Below are 18,929 nucleotides of genomic sequence, written 5' to 3'. Positions count from 1 at the left end.
AACAGTAATTAACCTCTATGTCAGCTCTTGAAAACTTGATTCACACTTATCTGTCCATACAAAACGCTGATTCTTTTTGGTCAGCTCAGTTAAGGGTGTTGAAATTTTAGAGAACCCTTATAATAATAGATGATAATAACCAGCCAGGCCAAAGAAACTTCTAACTTCTATCACAGTTTTCGGTCTCGGCCAATCCCTGTTGGACTCTATCTTTTCTGGATCGACCTTGATCCCATATTTGCTAACAATGTGCCCAAGGAAGGACACCTGAGATAGCCAAAATTCGCACTTCTTCAACTTGGCATATAACTTGTGTTCTCGAAGTCGTTGCAGAACCATCCAGAGATGTTGTTCATGCTCCTCTTCTGATTGAGAGTACACAAGGATATCATCGATAAATACAATAACACATATATCATGGAAATCCTTCAATACCCTATTCATCAGATCCATGCAAGATGCGGGAGCATTGATTAGTCCAAAGGACATAACCAGATATTCATAATGTCCATACCTAGTGCGGAAAGCCGTCTTTGGAATGTCCTCCTCTCAGATTCTCAACTGATTATAGCCCGATCGAAGATCAATCTTTGAGAAGACAGTCTTCCCCTGAACTTGATCAAAAAGATCGTTGATCCTAGGTAAAGGATATTTATTCTTGATTGTTAGCTTATTCAGTTCCTGGTAGTCAATGCACATTCGTACGATCCATCTTTTTTTTTAACAAATAGTACTAGAGCTCCCCAGGGTGACACACTAGGCCGAGAAAACCCTATCACAAGCAAACCCTAGAGTTGAATTTTCAGTTCCTTAAGTTCTGCTTGAGCCATTCTATAAGCAGCCTTAGAAACTGGTTCTGCTCCAGGTGCCAAGTCAATAACAAAATCAATTTCTCGCAGGGGTGGTAAACCCCCAAGTTCATCAAGAAAAACATCTAGAAATTCCTGAACCACCTTCATGTCTTCTGGCCAAACAGAGTCAGGCCCAATGGTGTCCAATACCACGGCCAAAAACCCTAGACATCCATCTCGTAGCAATTCTCTAGCTGTTGGTAATGAAATTACCGGGATCCGAGATCCCTTAACCGAACCGACAAAAACAAACGGTTCTTCACCTTCAGGTTGGAAGATTACCATCTTCCTCTTACAATAAATACTGGCTGAGCACTTGGACAAGAAATCCATTCCCAGTATAATATCAAAATCCACTAAATTCATCTCAATCAAATCAGCACTCAACTCTCTATCCTCTATTCTGATTGGCATAGACCTAATCCACCTTTTGGAGATAACTAACTCTCCGCCAGGCAGTAGGGCTCCAAACCTTATTTCATAACTATCATGCAGTCTATCCAATTTACTAAAAATTCTGGCCGACACATAAGAATGAGTTGTTGGGTTTTGTGCCCTAAATAAAACCCTTTACAATCTGATTAGTTATCAATATAAGAAATTTCAAGTGATTTATGTTTGCATGAAGTTTTCATGCTAATGGTTTACTATGTTTATTACATTTACACACAAAATCAGTTAAGTCCAGATCATATGTTTATTCACAATTACAGTATCGTCAACACAGTGGAATGTGATTGTGATCATATGAATAAAAAGATTAAGTCCCTGTTTCATCAGTGTTTTGGATTTACACTAGTGTGATAATTAGCGATGATGTGTACTTACACTTGGAGTAAGGGTTATGTTCCTTACAGGGTATTTGTAAAGTATACTAGTTTCGAATGTATGGAGTATACATTGAACTGGACCGATATTGCAACTTAGTTAAGATATTATAAACTTACCGTCATATCTTTCCAAGTCAATATCAGTAGTTGATCTTAAGATTAAGAGAATCTAAATCCTGATATGCTTAGGCTCAACTTAGGAGTGCTATTCATGTTCTTTGATTTATTAGTTAAGTCTACTTTTGGGTCAGGGTGATACGTATATTTTGGGAACATGATAGTATGATTGAGTGAGAGTGTTGAACATAAATATGGAATCTATAGCTTCTACTGGTGTATAGAAGTCAAGTGATGATTCCCTTCGAGCTTAGCTAAATAGAAGTAAATGGATGAGCTCTTGTTTATGTGACTAATTCTTAGATCACTAAACATCATTTACAGTTAGCTAAGTGTTTTAAGGGGCAAAATACATTAAGGGTTGAGAACGGTAAAATTATCCCATCTCGATGTAAATCATCTATATAGAGGATCTTTGATCACAATAAGATTATAACAATGGTTAAATGAGATATCATATTTATATCGTGGAACATATAATATGCTCTATATAAGTCTGAGAGTGCAATTCTAAGTTCTAAGAGTGGATTCAACGAAGAATTAATAAGTCGGAATTTACTTAGTAAATTCGGTTCACTTATTGGAAGCTTAGCATATAGATCCATGGTCCCCTTTCTAGTTAAGACTATACTGCTTTTAAGACTCAATAATTGATTTGTGATTAATCAATTATAATTCTAAGGTTAGACTACGTCTGATTTGTGAATTTTCACTAAGCAGGGGCGAAATTGTAAAGAAAAGAGATTCTGGGTTTATTTATTTATTAATAGACTTTATATGTCAAATTAATAATTAAATTAAATGAGAATATTATTTAATAATCTATTTTAGTTATTAAATAATTAGTTTTGGCATTTAAATGGTTAGAATTGGAAAATTGGCGTTTTTGAGAAAATAGAAATAAAATTTGTGAAAACTGCAAAAACCAAGTGAGGCCCATTACACACCATGGCCGGCCACTTAATCAAGTTTTTTCCAATTGATATTTTCATTATTTTAATGCCAAATAATTACTAACCTAAACCTAGTAGTTGCCTATAAATAGAAAGTGATGGCTCAGTCAAATAACAAGTTTTTCATAACTTTTCATAATCTTTTCTGTCAGAAAATTCTCTCGTACGAAAAACTGAGCCTTCCCTCTCTCTCTATAGCCGAACCATATTCTCTCTCTTTTCTTCTTCATAAATTTCGAACATTAGTGATAGAGTAAGTGCCCACACACAGCAAGTGGTACCTCAATCATAGATTGGAAGACTGTGAAGGATCACACACAAAGAGAAGGACATTCGGGCTCAGATCTTGAGAATACTCTGCGAGAGAAAGGATACGAGGGTTAGAGATCTGAGTGGAAGGAGACATTATTCCGCTGCCTCCAATGTAAGGTTTTCTTAACTTTATATGTGTTTATTTATTGTTTTAGAAAGTTCATATTTAGGGTGTTAAACAACATACTTGTGAGTAGATCTAAGATCCTGGTAAAATAAATTCTAACAAATGGCATAAGAGCATGGTAATTGATTTGCTTGCAAGAAATTTGGACTTTAAAACGATTGTTTGTGATTTGGATGGTTTCATGTTGTGTTGAGTGTTATATGGTGATTGATTGATGTTTGCGAATTTTCGTGAAAAATAATTGAAATTCTGTTTCTGGAATTATTTTTATTGGATAGTATGGAAAGATATTAAGCAATTTACCTTTTTACAGAACTCAATTTCGATTTAATTTGAATTAGTTACGATTTTTTGAAGTTTCGAAAAAAATCAAGATCGTGCAATAGGGCCACGCGCGCGGACGAGGGTGACACCCTCGGACAGCACGCGTTCAGACAGTGCTCGACCGAGCGACTTATCTGAATCCCGCCCATCTACGGGCAGAAATGCTGCAGATCCTCCCCTGCGCTGAGTTTTCTCGGCTGAGCACTCCCTCCTGCGCGCGCGGGCAGTATGCTCACCATACTGTCCGTACAGCTCGCATTTTTTTCGTTTTTCTTCGATTTTTCATGCTATTTCATGGATTTAACTTCCGATTTTTTGTGTATTTTTATATTTAGACATTTACTATTACTATTTAAATTCTAAATATCATAATTAAATTAATTATTTTTTTTTTTAATTAAATTCATGATATTAGTGTAATTTGAATTTGAAAATAGTAAATATCTATCTTTTTGCTTAATTATCTGTCTTATTTTTAAATTTGATTCTATCTTATCTTATTTTTAAACATAAGTTCAAATATAAAATTTTTTAAATTAAATATTTTTTTTTAAATAATTTGACCTTATTTAAATTTAAAATAAGATAACTATAATCATGTAATTTTAAATAGAAGCAAGATATTTTGCTAACTTTTAAATTTTGTTATTTTATTTATTTAAATTAAATCATAAAATATGAAAAAGATATTTATTTATCTTTTTTATTTTTATTGAATATTTAATTTATAAAATAACATTAAATTTTTAAAAGTAGTTAGCAAATTTTGAAATGATATTTAGGTTGGTTGAAACCTATTTTTTCAAAATTGTAGGTTTAATTTTAAATATTATTTTATTATTAATTACGAAAATATATATATTTTATTTTTAAATTCGAAAATAAATATTTTTTTTATTTAATTATTTAATTATTTTTCGAAATTTAATTATTTAAAATTAAATAAATCTTACATCCAACTATTTAGCTAACCTTGTTGCAGGAGTATGTGTTTTAGCTTGTTTGTAAGTTTTATAAAACCTATTATTGCTTGATTGCAAATAGCCATGGTTAACTTATTGAGAGATCCAGTGATCTGATTTTAACTCATGGTTCAATTGGTCAAGTAAATAATTTGTACCAAGTAAATTTTACAATCTTCTTTCATCTGTGTATGACCTAGCAACATGATAGGATCCATCCAAATGTGTGCTTGTGTCAGCCTATATGTTTATTTTATTATATAGATGCATATAGGTTGTTGCTAAATAAAATGTCACACCATGATAGATTTTATTTAGGTCCATTTAGTTTTTGGTCCTATTCAATTAGTTATTTATTTTAAGGTTAAATTCCTCTCTTTTGGGCCTTGTGTGAGAGTTGGGGGCCAATAGAAGTGGGTACGACATACTAAACCCAGCTCCCGCTCACATGGACTACCCCAATTGTGAAGGCCCATTTGCCTGATTTGAATAACTGTGCTAGGTTAATTAAATTAGTTTAACCTAATAAAATTGATTAGCAACATAATTAACTTTTAAAATATATGAAAATTTATTTTCATTTTAATATTTTAAAGTTAATTTTAAGAAAAACACTCTTAGTTTTACATATTATTTCTTGACAAACTATTTGTATTTTTCTTGTATTTAATTAAATAAAGAATTTTAACTAACTAGATTCTTTCTGGAGCTTATTTAATTAAATATTCATATTTAAGTTATAAATTAGTTATATTAACATATTTTTCTTATCTAACTTAAATTTGAATATTTTATTTGAATTTAAAATTAAGTTGAGGAATTCTAGGCATTAGTTATTAAAGATTCTTAAGATATTTTTTAAGTTAGTTTTAAACTTAAAATGGAATATTTTTTCAATTTAAGTGGTTACAACATAAATTTTGATATTTAATTAAATTTAAATTTGAAAATATTTAAGTTCTAGATTTTTTCTATTGTAACTTAAATTAGATATTTTTTCAATTTTTTGTTGAAAAGATACTTAGTCAAATAAGATATTTTCTAGATAGTTATTTCTAAACTACTTATTATTTCTAATATTAAATAGGAAAATATTATACATTGTGAAATTAATTATTTAAATAATTAATTTTGGTACAATTTAATTTAAGTATATTTTTCCTAGTATTAAACTAGAGATAAATAATTAAGCTTTCTCTACACTTAATTATTTATTTCTTGAATTTAATACATTTAATTAAATTGAAAAATTAAATATCTAAGTTGATTTTCATCATGATACTTAAATATTTCTTTTTCATGACACATAATTAAATAGAAAATTAATTTTTTTTAAAAGTTGAAATTTATTTTTTCAACTTAAAATTAAATAATTTTCAAAATTATATTTTTTTCTTTATTTTATTAGTCAATTTCGAAATTGCATTTCATAATGCAAGATGATTTTGAATTTATCTTGAAAAATAGATTAAGTTGTAAATTAATTATTTATTTTAATTAATTCTTGAACCAACTTACATCAATGATTTTTTCATTTATTGATTAATTTAAAATAAATGAATTAAAGTATATTATTAGAAATTGGATTAATTAGTCAAAGGAAAATCTTGATAGGTGATATTTTTGCTTGAAGTACTTTTTTAAGTATTTATTATTAAGTATTTTGAAAATTAAGTTTTATCCTTTCTTTTTCAAAATACAATAAATATATTCTCATGAAAATTTATTTTAAGTTGCAAATTAATTTAAATTAATACAAATTAAATTAATTTTCTTAATATTTATATATTAAAATTACTACTAAGATGGAAATAATTCAATTTATTTCAATCACCATCTAGTATAATTTTATAAATATTAAATTAAATTCTAATTTAGAATTTTAATTCTAAATTCGATATTTAATGAATATATGTTATTATTAAAATAATAAAGAAAATACATTTTAAAGAATGAGCTTTATTATTATTATTATTATATTCGATCTCCATTGTTGGTTTTACATAGCGTTTGTTTTAGTGAGTAATCCTCCCTAATGGAGGAACGTTCATTAGCAATTTCGCACCGTTTAATCTCGAAAGATAAGTAGATTTGTAAGTGCTTTATATAGTATGGATCACCCTAATGGTGGCGACTATATTTGACTTGCAAAATATGAAACAATGGTAGAAGCTCATAAGATAGAATAGCCTTGACTCTCGCCTAAATAGGAAAACGCTGGATTCCAATCTTGATCGAATAAAAGGTTGCTAGAATGTTTAACATTTTAGATGAGCTGACAACTCTATTCAATGGATGATAGCTTTGACTCTCGCCTAAACGGGACACTGATATCAGTTTGTTGAAAACCTTGGAAATTATTTAGGATTGTATTTTTTTTAGTATTTTCTCTTATCATTCCTACATGCTATGTGCTTATAATTTCTGAATTGGATTTTGTGTTAAACCATTATTGATTTCTATTTATTATTTTGTAGTATCCTGTATAACCATGATGAATTCCATGTTATCACTCTTGACCAAAAAATCAGCTAAATGGATCTAACTTTCCAAAATGGAATGAGAACATTAATATTGCTCTCATAGGAGAAAGTGCGTTGTTTGTGTTGACTGAGTCGTCTCCAGAAGTGTCGGGGGACAATGCATCCAAAGCTGTGAAAGAAAAGTATGAGTGTTGGCAGAAAGCAAATGACAAAGCTCTATACTTTATGCTTTCCAGCATGGTTGACACCCTTAAAACTCAATTTTCTAAAACCGAAAAGGCTGCTGAAGTTATGACGAAGTTAACTGAGCTATTCGGTAGGGCATCTCTTCAGTCTCGCTTTGACGTGACTAAGAAGTACATCAATGCACGGATGGAACCCCATCAAAACGTGCGTGATCATGTTCTCCTCATGGCAAGTTATTTCCAAGAAGCCCAGGATCATGGTGCTGAAATGGATCACACTACTCAAGTAAGCCTTATCTTGAATAGTTAGACTCCAGCATTTCTGCCCTATACATCAAATTATGTCATGAATAAAAAGGACATAGACTTTCATGAGTTAGTCAATGACCTTCAGACATATGAAAATTTGATTGGAGGACCCAAGAAGAAAGGGAGTAAGCCTCAAAATTCTGGGAATGGTAATGGGACGGTCAAACCTGAGGCAAATGTTGCCTCTGCTTCTAAACCCAAGTCTAAGAAGAAGTGGAGAAACACCAAGAAGCGTGCCAAAGCCATGAAAAACAAAAAGGCTGCAGCTTCTGGTGATGCACTCAAAGGAAAGTGTTTCTACTGTAATGAGAAAGGTTATTGGAAACCCCAATGTCCTAAACTTCTTGCAAAGAAACAAGGTATTTCTTTCTATAAACTTTTAAGAGTTTTAGTGAATTATTATCCAATTGGATTATTGATTCTGGAGTAACTTTGTTTATTTGTTTCTTCTTCTTATAGGCCAAGCTACTTGAACTCAGATGCTATCTTTATGAGTTGGATCGGAAAGCTAGACAAAGGGTGAAGATCGTCCAAGATGAAGATGAAGCTCATTGATCTATTTTTGAATTAATTGTTTTAGTTTAAAGATAATTTGGATTTCGAATTTTAGTTTGGGATTTTTATCCCTGTTTTTCTCATATTGTTGCAATACATTTTTTTATTATTAATAAAGATTATTTTATTTTCTATTCAAACAAATTGTAATTTATGAGATTGAGCTTCATTTACTTTATCTTTCAACACAATTACCACATTATATTTATATGTTTGTATGTGTAAGTGTTTTTTATTATTGATACAAATTCTATAATATTTACAACTTTTCATAGAGTTATATTAAATAAACACTAGAAATTATTTCTATGTTTATTAATAATTGTTAATTCTAATACAATTATTAAGAATTTATTTAATAAAAGGATCTTTTGATCTGATAGGGGTGGAGAAAAGTTAAGAAAACTATGCAGTTCAACGATCTTTTATATCTAATGAACTCTGGATTGTATTCAACTGCACATTATCTATATAACACTTAGAGTATCATGATCTTTACAACCTTTAGGGGTGGATGAACAAACTACTGTTATATATGTGTTATTTGTCGTTATACAGCCATGTTCAAAATTTTTGGGATCATTCAATTACAACCGTTATGCTGCCGAAATTTCGGTAGAAATTAGATAAAATTTGATATATATATATATTATGTTCTGTTTTGTTTAGGGTCCACTCGCTCAACCGCCCTCAAGACGTGATGCGTCAAAGGGGAAAGCTCCGATGCTTTCTCCACAAAGCCGTGGTGCACGGGAAGATGAGTTGTTCACGGAAGAGAAGATGGCGTTGATCCCTAATTCGCTGAAATGGATGATTCATGAATTCCTAAGGCTCAAAGATAAACGTGATATAATCACAATTTCTGTCCCCCGAGGATTCATTGCACCGCGTACCCAGATCATTTTATCTGGAGAGGATTTGCAGCAGGTTGCTACGTGTAACTACATCGGCAACCAGGGAATGCTGTTTGGAATGATGTATACTCTTCTTTAATCTAATTAACCTTATATCAAATTATAGTTAAATTATTATAAGGCACTAACACTTTTTTTTGGCAGGCACATATGGGAGAGCATCAACGGTCTGAGAAAAATTTTCAAGTTTTACGACCCAGAGCTTCTCACAGTGCATGGGATCAGCGATGAAGAACGTAGTCGATCTTTTGACGATGCGGCAAGACGATTGGCTAATTGGTTATCATTAATGAACAGCAACCACCAAATGTTCTTTATTCCTTGGAATATCGGGTAAACTTTATTAAATTCTTTAGTGCTAATTGTTCATTTCTATATTATGTCTTCAAATTATTTTTATACTATCTTACTTATATTCCAATATAATTTTCTAGGATGCATTGGACGCTAGTGGTGGTTGCGCCAAAGAAAATTATCCATTTAAACCCTCTAAAAGGCCGCCCAATTCCCGAAGAAATAGAACAAATGATCGGAAGGTAATTATTTAATGACTTCTTATGTAACGAATTTAAATTAACTAACGAATTGAAATGCTAATATAATTTTTCCAAACAGGGCATTCATGTATATAGGGGACGCACATCAGTATCTTGGCCCGTGGCAAGGAATTGCACAAGCAAACTGTCCAAGACAACCTAAAAGCCAAGAATGCGGTTTTTATGTTTTGAAATATATGACTGACATCGTCGCACGTGCCAACCCCAACCGTTACATAGAAGATCAAAAAGCTGTAAGTTTTAATTATTGATCATCGTATATAAATTTTATAATAACAAATATATAATATACATATACATAAACTAATATAAATTTTTAATTTTTTTAACAGTTTGGGGGTAAGAAGCAATACGATCCAAAAACAGAAATTTTACCACTACAGCGAAAGTGGATCGAACAATTGATGGCGGTGATTCACGGTGACGATTGAGGTTCAAAGGTCGAAGAATTTTTCTTCATTATGTAATTTTTATAGATTAACTTGTAATTAGATTTATTAACTTATTAATATTTTTAACTAATTTTACATGTTTGTGTAATATTTAATTATTTTTATGAAATCAAATTATGTTTTTACCCAAATTTAATTACTATTTAATTTAAAATGTAATTAATATATAATTAAATTAAATAAATATGTAATTTAAAATTTAAATAAATATGTAATTTAAATTAAATAAATATGTATATAAATTAATAAATATAAAATTAAAATAATATAATTAAATTAAAAAAAAATGAAAAAAACTGAAATCTGAGGAGTTTTGGCGTCGGTTCCTACGCCACATATGGCGTCGGTTATTGGCTAGGAACCGACGCCATATATACCCCTATGGCGTCGGTTCTTAGCTAAGAACCGACGCCATAGGGGTACATATGGCGTCGGTTCAAATAAACCCTTTAGCGTCGCCCTGATAGGCGTCGGTTGCGAATTTCGCGAAAACCGACGCCTAAAGGGCTTAAAAACCGCCTCTAAAGGGTGTTTTTGTAGTAGTGAACCTTTAGGGGTGGATCATAATCTCTATATACTTAGGGGTGGAGTTTATCGACAATACTCTATGTAACACATATTTTCTTTAAACATGGAAGTAATATAATGAATTAGCTATTATCAGTATAAATCCTTGATATTGATTGTATGTTCCAATAGCGTATTACTATTGTAGTAAATAATGATACCTATAAAAGTTCTTTGATAATGTTTCACACTACCTTAATTGAGTGGGAGAATTTTAAAATTCTTTACCCATCTTCATTAGGTTGACACTTGTGATAGGAACTTAAGAACACTACTGAAAAGCAAATCTAACCATTCATGTGGATAGATATAAATTATCAGAATTATGAGAATAAGATAAAAGAACTCTTGTTCAGTCTATTCGAATGACTTGAACCAGGAATTCTTAATCCTCATAACATTTTATGGTATCTTAATTTTCATTACTTAATCTTTGGCAAGTATTTTTCACTTCAAATACTAGTCTGCTATGTTGATGATTTAGTCTTAAAAGAAAATTAAAGTTTCGGACTAATACAATAAGTCACAACTAGATAACTCTCAAAACAATAAGAAGTTAAAAGAATTTTTTAACCAGACATCTGCTATTGAGTTGGAGCTATCTGAGATGTAATCAAATATGGAACGTTAGAAGATATTCAATAAAGATTTATGAAAGTTATCTATATGTTAGATATTAAGGAACTGTATAACAGTTGTCCTTGTATCTACCCCAACTCATTCGAAATTTTGAGATGGTGGTTACTCTGGGGGTGGAGGAATTATTCTATAATAATTCAAGCTCTACCAGAGAAGAATTATAACTTTGTAAATTCGAAATTACTAGAAAGTTATGTTACTGAAGAAAAGTCTACGCTGTATTATCTCAATTCCATATTTTAAAATATGAGAGATATGTCTTCTGTTTATTCAGATGTACTTTAAATAGTAAGGATTTCAGTATCCCTTGATGAGTAAAGAATATAGGGAAGGATGTTTCATAAATATTTTTATGAACTAGTTTCCATAAGTTTGGGTGGATTCAAATATACTACACTTGATCTGAAGATCGAGACATCAGATTGACTTATTTGCACACTTTGTTTTATGTTACTGCAAGTGGGAGTTTGTTGGGTTTTGTGCCCTAAATAAAACCCTTTACAATCTGATTAGTTATCAATATAAGAAATTTGAAGTGATTTATGTTTGCATGATTTTTTCATGCTAATGGTTTAATATGTTTATTACATTTACACACAAAATATGTTAAGTCCAGATCATATGTTTATTCACAATTACAGTATCGTCAACCCAGTGGAATGTGATTGTGATCATATGAAACAAAAGACTAAGTCCCTGTTTCATCAGTGTTTTGGATTTACACTAGTGTGATAATCAGCGATGATGTGTACTTACACTTGGAGTAAGGGTTATGTTCTTTCCAGGATATTGGTAAAGTATACTAGTTTCGAATGTATGGAGTATACATTGGACTGGACCGATATTGCAACTTAGTTAAGATATTATAAACTTACCGTCATTTCTTTCCAAGTCAATATCAGTAGTTGATCTTAAGATTAAAAGAATCTAAATCCTGATATGCTTAGGCTCAACTCATGAGTGCTATTCATGTTCTTTGATTTATTAGTTAAGTCAATTTTTGGGTCAGGGTGATACGTTATATTTTGGGAACATGATAGTATGATTGAGTGAGAGTGCTGAACATAAATATGGAATCTATAGCTTCTACTGGTGTATAGAAGTCAAGTGATGATTCCCTTCGAGCTTAGCTAAATAGAAGTAAATGGATGAGCTCTTATTTAAGTGACTAATTCTTAGATCACTAAACATCATTTCCAGGTAGCTAAGTGTTTTAAGGGGCAAAATACATTGAGGGGTGAGAACGGTAAAATTATCCCACGTCGATGTAAATCATCTATATAGAGGATCTTTGATCACAATAAGATTATAACAATGGTTAAATGAGATATCATATCTATATCGTGGAACATATAATATGCTCTATATAAGTCTGAGAGTGCAATTCTAAGTTCTAAGAGTGGATTCAACGAAGAATTAATAAGTAGGAATTTACTTAGTAAATTCGGTTCACTTATTGGAAGCTCAGCATATAGATCCATGGTCCCCATTCTAGTTGAGACTATACTGCTTGTAAGACTCAATAATTGATTTGTGATTAATCAATTATAATTCTAAGGTTAGACTATGTCTGATTTGTGAATTTTCACTAAGGAGGGGCGAAATTGTAAAGAAAAGAGATTCTAGGTTTATTTATTTATTAATAGACTTTATATGTCAAATTAATAATTAAATTAAATGACAATATTATTTAATAATCTAGTTTAGTTATTAAATAATTAGTTTTGGCATTTAAATGGTTAGAATTAGAAAATTGGCGTTTTTGAGAAAATAGAAATAAAATTTGTGAAAACTGCAAAAACTAAGTCCCATTACACACCATGGCCGGCCACTTAAGCAAGTTTTTTCAAATTGATATTTTCATTCTTTTAATGCCAAATAATTACTAACCTAAACTTAGTAGTTGCCTATAAATAGAAAGTGATGGCTCAGTCAAATAACAAGTTTTTCATAACTTTTCATAATCTTTTCTGTCAAAAAATTCTCTCTTAAAAAAACTGAGCCTTCCCTCTCTCTCTATAGCCGAACCATATTCTCTCTCTTTTCTTCTTCATAAATTTCGAACCTTAGTGATAGAGTAAGTGCCCACACACAGCAAGTGGTACCTCAGTCATAGATTGGAAGACTGTGAAGGATCACAAATAAAGAGAAGGACATTCGGGCTCAGATCTTGAGAATACTCTGCGTGAGAAAGGATACGAGGGTTAGAGATCTGAGTGGAAGGAGACATTATTCCGCTGCCACCAATGTAAGGTTTTCTTAACTTTATATGTGTTTATTTATCGTTTTAGAAAGTTCATATTTAGGGTGTTAAACAACATACTTGTGAGTAGATCTAAGATCCTGGTAAAATAAATTCCAACATGAGTGGCCCCAGAGTCAAACAACACAAAGAAATAAGAGTTGTTGACCGAGAGCTGACCTATTACCACTGAAGGGCTGGCTTCTGCATCAGCCTGAGTTATCGCGAACACCCTTGCTGGAGTGGGCTTCGCTGCAGTCTTTGGTGCTTCAGTTCTTAGTTGGGGACAATCCCTTTTGTAATGCCCTAGCATGCCACACTGAAAACACCCCGACACTTTTAACTTCTCTAGATGGTACTTTTTACACTAATTTAGTTTTAGTCACATTCACAACAAATTGTAATTTTTGTGTCTAATACTTTTAGCTACGGATCTTTTAGTCACAACATAGGAATAATAATTTACAATTAGTCACAATTATTTTTTCACTTTTAGTCACAAGTTCTGTTACTAAAAGTAAGATTTTTTGTAGTGGTATACTAACTTTTACTATTTTTTACAAAAATACTACCAGGCAGTATTTTTTACTTTTTTACTGTATTTTTTTATAAGTTTCATACTGCAGTATACTGTGTTAAGTTTTTACTGGTGTTCTACTGGTGGTTTTTAGTTGTTCTACTGTTGTTTTGAGTTGTTCTATTTTGTGTGATAGTATTTTGAAAACTTTTCCGTGTGATAGTATTTTTGTAAGAATTAACCAAAATTCCAATATTTTGGTAAGTTTCCCATTAATATTTACACTGTTTAGTTTATTATTATTTCATAAACTAACTCTTTATAATCATACAAAAGCTGAGTGCCTATAAATATAAACAATGATGAACCAATAGCACACATATATATGATAAGTTTGTTTCCATGGATCTACTCTCTAATCTTCATTCTTACTTCTTCTTCTTCTCTTTCCATGCCTTCTTCTTCATTGTGCCATCCCCATGAAAGCTCTGCTTTGCTCCACTTTAAAAACTCTTTCACCATCTTCAATCATTCATTATCATATTTGGAATATTATGGCATAACCAATCCTAATAGTACAATTTCATGGGACATAAGCAAGGATTGCTACAGATGGAGTGGAGTCACGTGCGATGACATCACAGGCCACGTGATACATCTTGACCTCAAATGCAGTGGGCTTGAAGGCATTCTTGACTCCAACAACACTCTTTTCTCTCTCTCTCATCTCCAATCTCTTATTCTCTCTTGGAATGAGTTTTATCCTTCCACAATTTCATCTGAATTTGGTAAGTTTTCAAATATTGTTCACCTTGACCTTTATGGGTCTGGTTTCAGTGGCCAAGTCCCTCTCCAATTGTCTTTAGATATTGTTCGAGACAACAGTTGGTGTCCAGACTCAGGGGCTACTCTACTGACTATGCAGTTGATCAACAAATCCATATGGGTAATGATTCAGGCCTAAGCATTCAAAACATTAGTAAACCTTTCATCCTCTCTCCCTTTCAATCTCAACAGCTTGTCTTAAATAATAAGTTGCATGCTCCTCAGATTAGGATTTCAAAGCTCTGCTTTTTTGGTATGGAATGTTTTAGTATAATGTAATATTGTATATATTCACAGGTGGGAATAATAATTGGAGAAGGTGCAATCTCAGGAACAGGAACGTTGACTTTTCAGGTAGGATTTATGTGAAATCATTATATGGGTTTATTGCTTATAAATATGTGAAATCTTTTGACTAAAAGATTATGAATGAAAATTAGGAATTTTCTTATTGAAGATTAGTTATGTCTCGAAGAATAATACTACATCAATTTATGATTCACATATTACAAATGAAGTTTCACATTGGTAAAACATGGGAACATAATGTCCTTGTGTAGGAAACATAATGAAAAAGCTTTGATGCTTAAATGTAACTGATGAATAAACTAACATCTATACACTTTTTGAAAGAAAAGTCTGTTAAACCATTTCCAATATGCTACCTGTGAACTGAAATCCATAGTGATAATTCTTCTATCTGTTTTTGAGAATACAGGATCATATGGGGCATCATTTGGGCATTTTATTAATCTCAATTTCAGACTTTTCTCCATTATTTTTTGCTGGGATGTTGGAGGTGACACTTGAAGTATTTTCAACTGCTATTTTTAATTCTCATCATGACTTTTATTCTTATGCATTTGATATTCTCTCAATTCAGGCTGTTGTGGCTGCTCTCTTAATAAATATTTACATTGTTTGTTTATATCAACTGTATGACATTGACATAGACAAGGTAGGTCTTACTATCTTGCTTGCATGTAATATTGTCTTAATTTTGAGTGAAGAAAGCGCAAAGATTTTGATTAACATGTCTCGTTTTTCATCTTATCAAATTGTTTTCAAAAGAGGGACTGTATAACTCTAGATATCTCTTGCATATTTTATGTCAGGTTAACAAGCCCTATCTTCCGTTGGCCTCACCAGAATATTCAATTCAAACTGGTGTCACCTCACGATTGTTGCATGCTTTGCTATCCTGCTATGGGAAGCATCTTTCCAAAAGAATTTTATTATTCTATTATGTTTTCATATTAAATAGAAATACTACTAAACTACATTGACCCTTGATCTCAATTTATAAAATTCATTGATAGAATGCAATGTGATATATTATAGAAACTAACTTGTTCCATGACCAAGAACTTGAGCAACCTACCAAATTCCAAGTTTTCTGAAATTTCACTTTGGATAGAAGGCTCCTCATTATAGTCTGCACTTCCAATTGTAGTTAAGAAAAGATTTAAATCATAAAAGTGAGATGGATTGAGTTGAAATTTGGATATTAATTTAGGGATAGGTAAACTTAAATTTTAACAATTAGTATGAAATGCACAAGTACCATATACCTCTTGGATGACTATAATTGGGGATGTGTGCAAATGATACTGCAATGAGTACATTGTTTCACATTTTCTAGCATTCTTACAGAATACTTCATCAAAAATCATCAAGATTTTATAACAATGGGTCCAATAATAGACAAGGGAGGATGAAAGTAGATTTCTCACAAAACAAAACCAATCAAAATAGTAGTAGAATCCATGTAGCATGTTCATTAAGCAACTTAAGTTTACTATTCTTTCATTTTATACATCACAGAAAATAGTTTTTCGAATCGTCAATATTGCGAAAACCAGTAATCGATTGAACCATATGGCATTGACCACATGATCATTAGTAACCTTGGTGATCAAACAGTCATCAATGGCACTATTGTAGCTTTGTAAGTATAGTTATTGTTGTGCAAAAAATTTATTATTATATGTATTCTAAATCAAATAAAATAATAATAAAAAATCACTTCTTATGTCCCGAACCACTGGTTGCAGTAGATGCCTTTCTTTTCTGATTAGTGGCCAAGCCACTACCTCCCCTGCCAAAGCCTGATGCAGTAGGGGTAGGAGCCTCGCCAACAACCGAAGTCCCTTGCTACTCTAAAGTGCACTCCACTGCGCCCTCAGCTCGCAGTGCCTTATCCACCATTTTAGAATAGGTGGTACTCTCATTAGTAGTGATCATCAAGTGATGTCTGATCTTCGCATTCAACCCATCCAGATTTTTCTCTTTCTTGCAGAAATCGTTCGCACAATTCTCGAGGCCAACCTCGCCAAACACTCAAAACGCATTGTGTATTCAGTAACACTCATATTTTCTTTCTGAGTCAATTGGGTGAATTCTTTTCTTTTAGCACTTCTGACTGCTTCGTTGTAATACTTAGCATTAAACAGTTCCTGGAACTTTTCCCAGGTCATAGTTGTCACATCATGAATCATGGACACCATGTGCCACAAGACCAGAGCGTCTTCTTGAAATTGAAAAGTGGCACAGGCCAACCTATCATTACCGGTGATACCCATAAAATTCAAGAATCTTGTAATTACTGTTAGCCATTGCTCGACTTTCATGACATTAGTGTTGGGTTTTATGCTCTAAATAAAACTCATTTCAATATAATCATATTTACTTATTAATAAAGATCAGAAATAACATTTTATGTTGCATGGTTCACATGATTTATTTCATGATTATTTACATAATGCATGAATTCTATTTAAGTCTAGAACATATCAATTTATTAATGATTATAGTGTTGTCAGCACAGTGGAATATAATCTTGATTATATGTTCGAAAGTTTATTCCCTGATTTGCCAGTTCACTGGATTTAGACTGACATGATAATCAGCGATAGGTATTCTTACACCTTGGATAAGTGTTATGTCCTTTCCAGGACATTGGCAAAGTTTACCAGTATCGGATGTATGGAGTATACATCAAAAGGGACCGATATTGAACTTTGATTAGATTTGTTATAATTTACCGTAATATCTATTCAATTCAATATCACCTGTTGATCTTAGATCAAATGATCTTAATCCTGATATGTTTAGGTTCGATCTCAAGAGTATTATACATATTCTTTGATTTGTTAGTTAAGCCTACTTTTGGGTCAGGGTGATACGTACATTTTGGGAACATGATAGTATAATTGAGTGGGAGCGCTAACATAAATATGGAGTCTATAACTTCTATAGGAATTTAGAAGTGAAACGATGATATCCTTCGAGCTTGGCTAAACAAAGATAAATGGTGCAGATCTCATTTCACTTCGCTGTAATATCATTTATACGGAGCTAAGTGTTTTAAGGATAAAATACATTGAAGGTGTAACGGTAATTTAGTGCCTATTCAATGTAGATCATCTATTAGAGGGTCGTTGATCAAATTAGGATTATAACAATGGATAACTAATAGCGTATCTATATCGTGGAACATATAGAGCGTTCTAGATAACTGAGAGTGCAATTCCAAGTTCTAAGTGTCGATTCAATAAGGAATTAATAAGTTAGGGAATTTACTTGGTAAATTCGGTTCGACTTATTGGAAGCTCGGTTTATATAGGCCCATGGTCCCCATACTAGTTGAGACCATACTGCTTGTAAGACTCAGTTAATTGATTTTGATTAATCAATTATAATTCTAAAATTAGACTACGTCTAGTTTATAAATTTTCACTATGTTATGGCTTGATTAGGAAGAAATAGTGTTTTGGGGTTTATTTGTTAATTAAGAGACTTTATGGAGTCTAATTAATAAATATCATAAATGACAATTTTATTTGATAATTATTTTAATTATTAAATAAATAGTTTGGCATTTATAGGTTTGAATTGAAAAATATGGTATTATTGAAAAGAATAATAAGTGGTTGAAATAAAGTGACAAAATTGTAACTAAAGATTGGGCCACTTATTGTGTACGGCCAAGAGGTATTTCTGCCCAATATTTTATTCTTTTTTAATCCATTTAATTCAACCCTCACTCTATTGAAGAATAGTATAAAAGGAAGGTTATGGTCTCATTATCCCACTAATGCCTCCAAAGCTAATAACCTAGCTTTTGATGAGACCTGTTCCTTCTTCTTTCTTCTTCAATTTCCGAAAACACTATAGCCTTCTTCACAAATATTTTTCAGCCATTAGTG

At 31.7% G+C, this 18,929-nt stretch overlaps 2 protein-coding genes across 2 annotated transcripts; both read left to right on the top strand.

Annotated features, from left to right (window-relative positions):
- Window positions 1–9,172: 9,172 nt before the first annotated feature.
- Window positions 9,173–10,054, top strand: LOC133036722 (uncharacterized). The gene is made up of 4 exons (XM_061113438.1): window positions 9,173–9,255; window positions 9,357–9,458; window positions 9,538–9,712; window positions 9,812–10,054. Exons 1-4 carry the CDS (start codon window positions 9,212–9,214, stop codon window positions 9,908–9,910), a joined length of 420 nt encoding a protein of 139 aa, XP_060969421.1. The 5' UTR covers window positions 9,173–9,211; the 3' UTR covers window positions 9,911–10,054.
- Window positions 10,055–14,294: 4,240 nt separating this feature from the next.
- On the top strand, window positions 14,295–16,683 carry LOC115725146 (receptor-like protein 48). The gene is made up of 5 exons (XM_061113027.1): window positions 14,295–14,842; window positions 15,019–15,075; window positions 15,440–15,520; window positions 15,605–15,679; window positions 15,837–16,683. Exons 1-5 carry the CDS (start codon window positions 14,348–14,350, stop codon window positions 16,005–16,007), a joined length of 879 nt encoding a protein of 292 aa, XP_060969010.1. The 5' UTR covers window positions 14,295–14,347; the 3' UTR covers window positions 16,008–16,683.
- The last annotated feature ends 2,246 nt before the right edge of the window (window positions 16,684–18,929 follow it).

This window comes from Cannabis sativa, chromosome 4 (assembly GCF_029168945.1).
Source record: "Cannabis sativa cultivar Pink pepper isolate KNU-18-1 chromosome 4, ASM2916894v1, whole genome shotgun sequence".
NCBI classification, from domain to species: domain Eukaryota; kingdom Viridiplantae; phylum Streptophyta; class Magnoliopsida; order Rosales; family Cannabaceae; genus Cannabis; species Cannabis sativa.
The sequence above is the reverse complement of the archived record's forward strand: the minus strand, read 5'-3'. Positions and strand labels throughout refer to the sequence as shown.

Bases quoted from the DNA above. Each gene is read 5' to 3' on its own strand.
- LOC133036722 (XM_061113438.1), top strand. From the start codon at position 9,212: ATGAACAGCAACCACCAAATGTTCTTTATTCCTTGGAATATCGG. The intron at 9,459-9,537 runs GTAATTATTTAA...TTTTCCAAACAG, and splicing joins ATAGAACAAATGATCGGAAG to GGCATTCATGTATATAGGGG. The intron at 9,713-9,811 runs GTAAGTTTTAAT...TTTTTTTAACAG, and splicing joins ACATAGAAGATCAAAAAGCT to TTTGGGGGTAAGAAGCAATA.
- LOC115725146 (XM_061113027.1), top strand. From the start codon at position 14,348: ATGCCTTCTTCTTCATTGTGCCATCCCCATGAAAGCTCTGCTTTGCTC. The intron at 14,843-15,018 runs GTAATGATTCAG...ATATATTCACAG, and splicing joins TGATCAACAAATCCATATGG to GTGGGAATAATAATTGGAGA. The intron at 15,076-15,439 runs GTAGGATTTATG...TTGAGAATACAG, and splicing joins CAGGAACGTTGACTTTTCAG to GATCATATGGGGCATCATTT.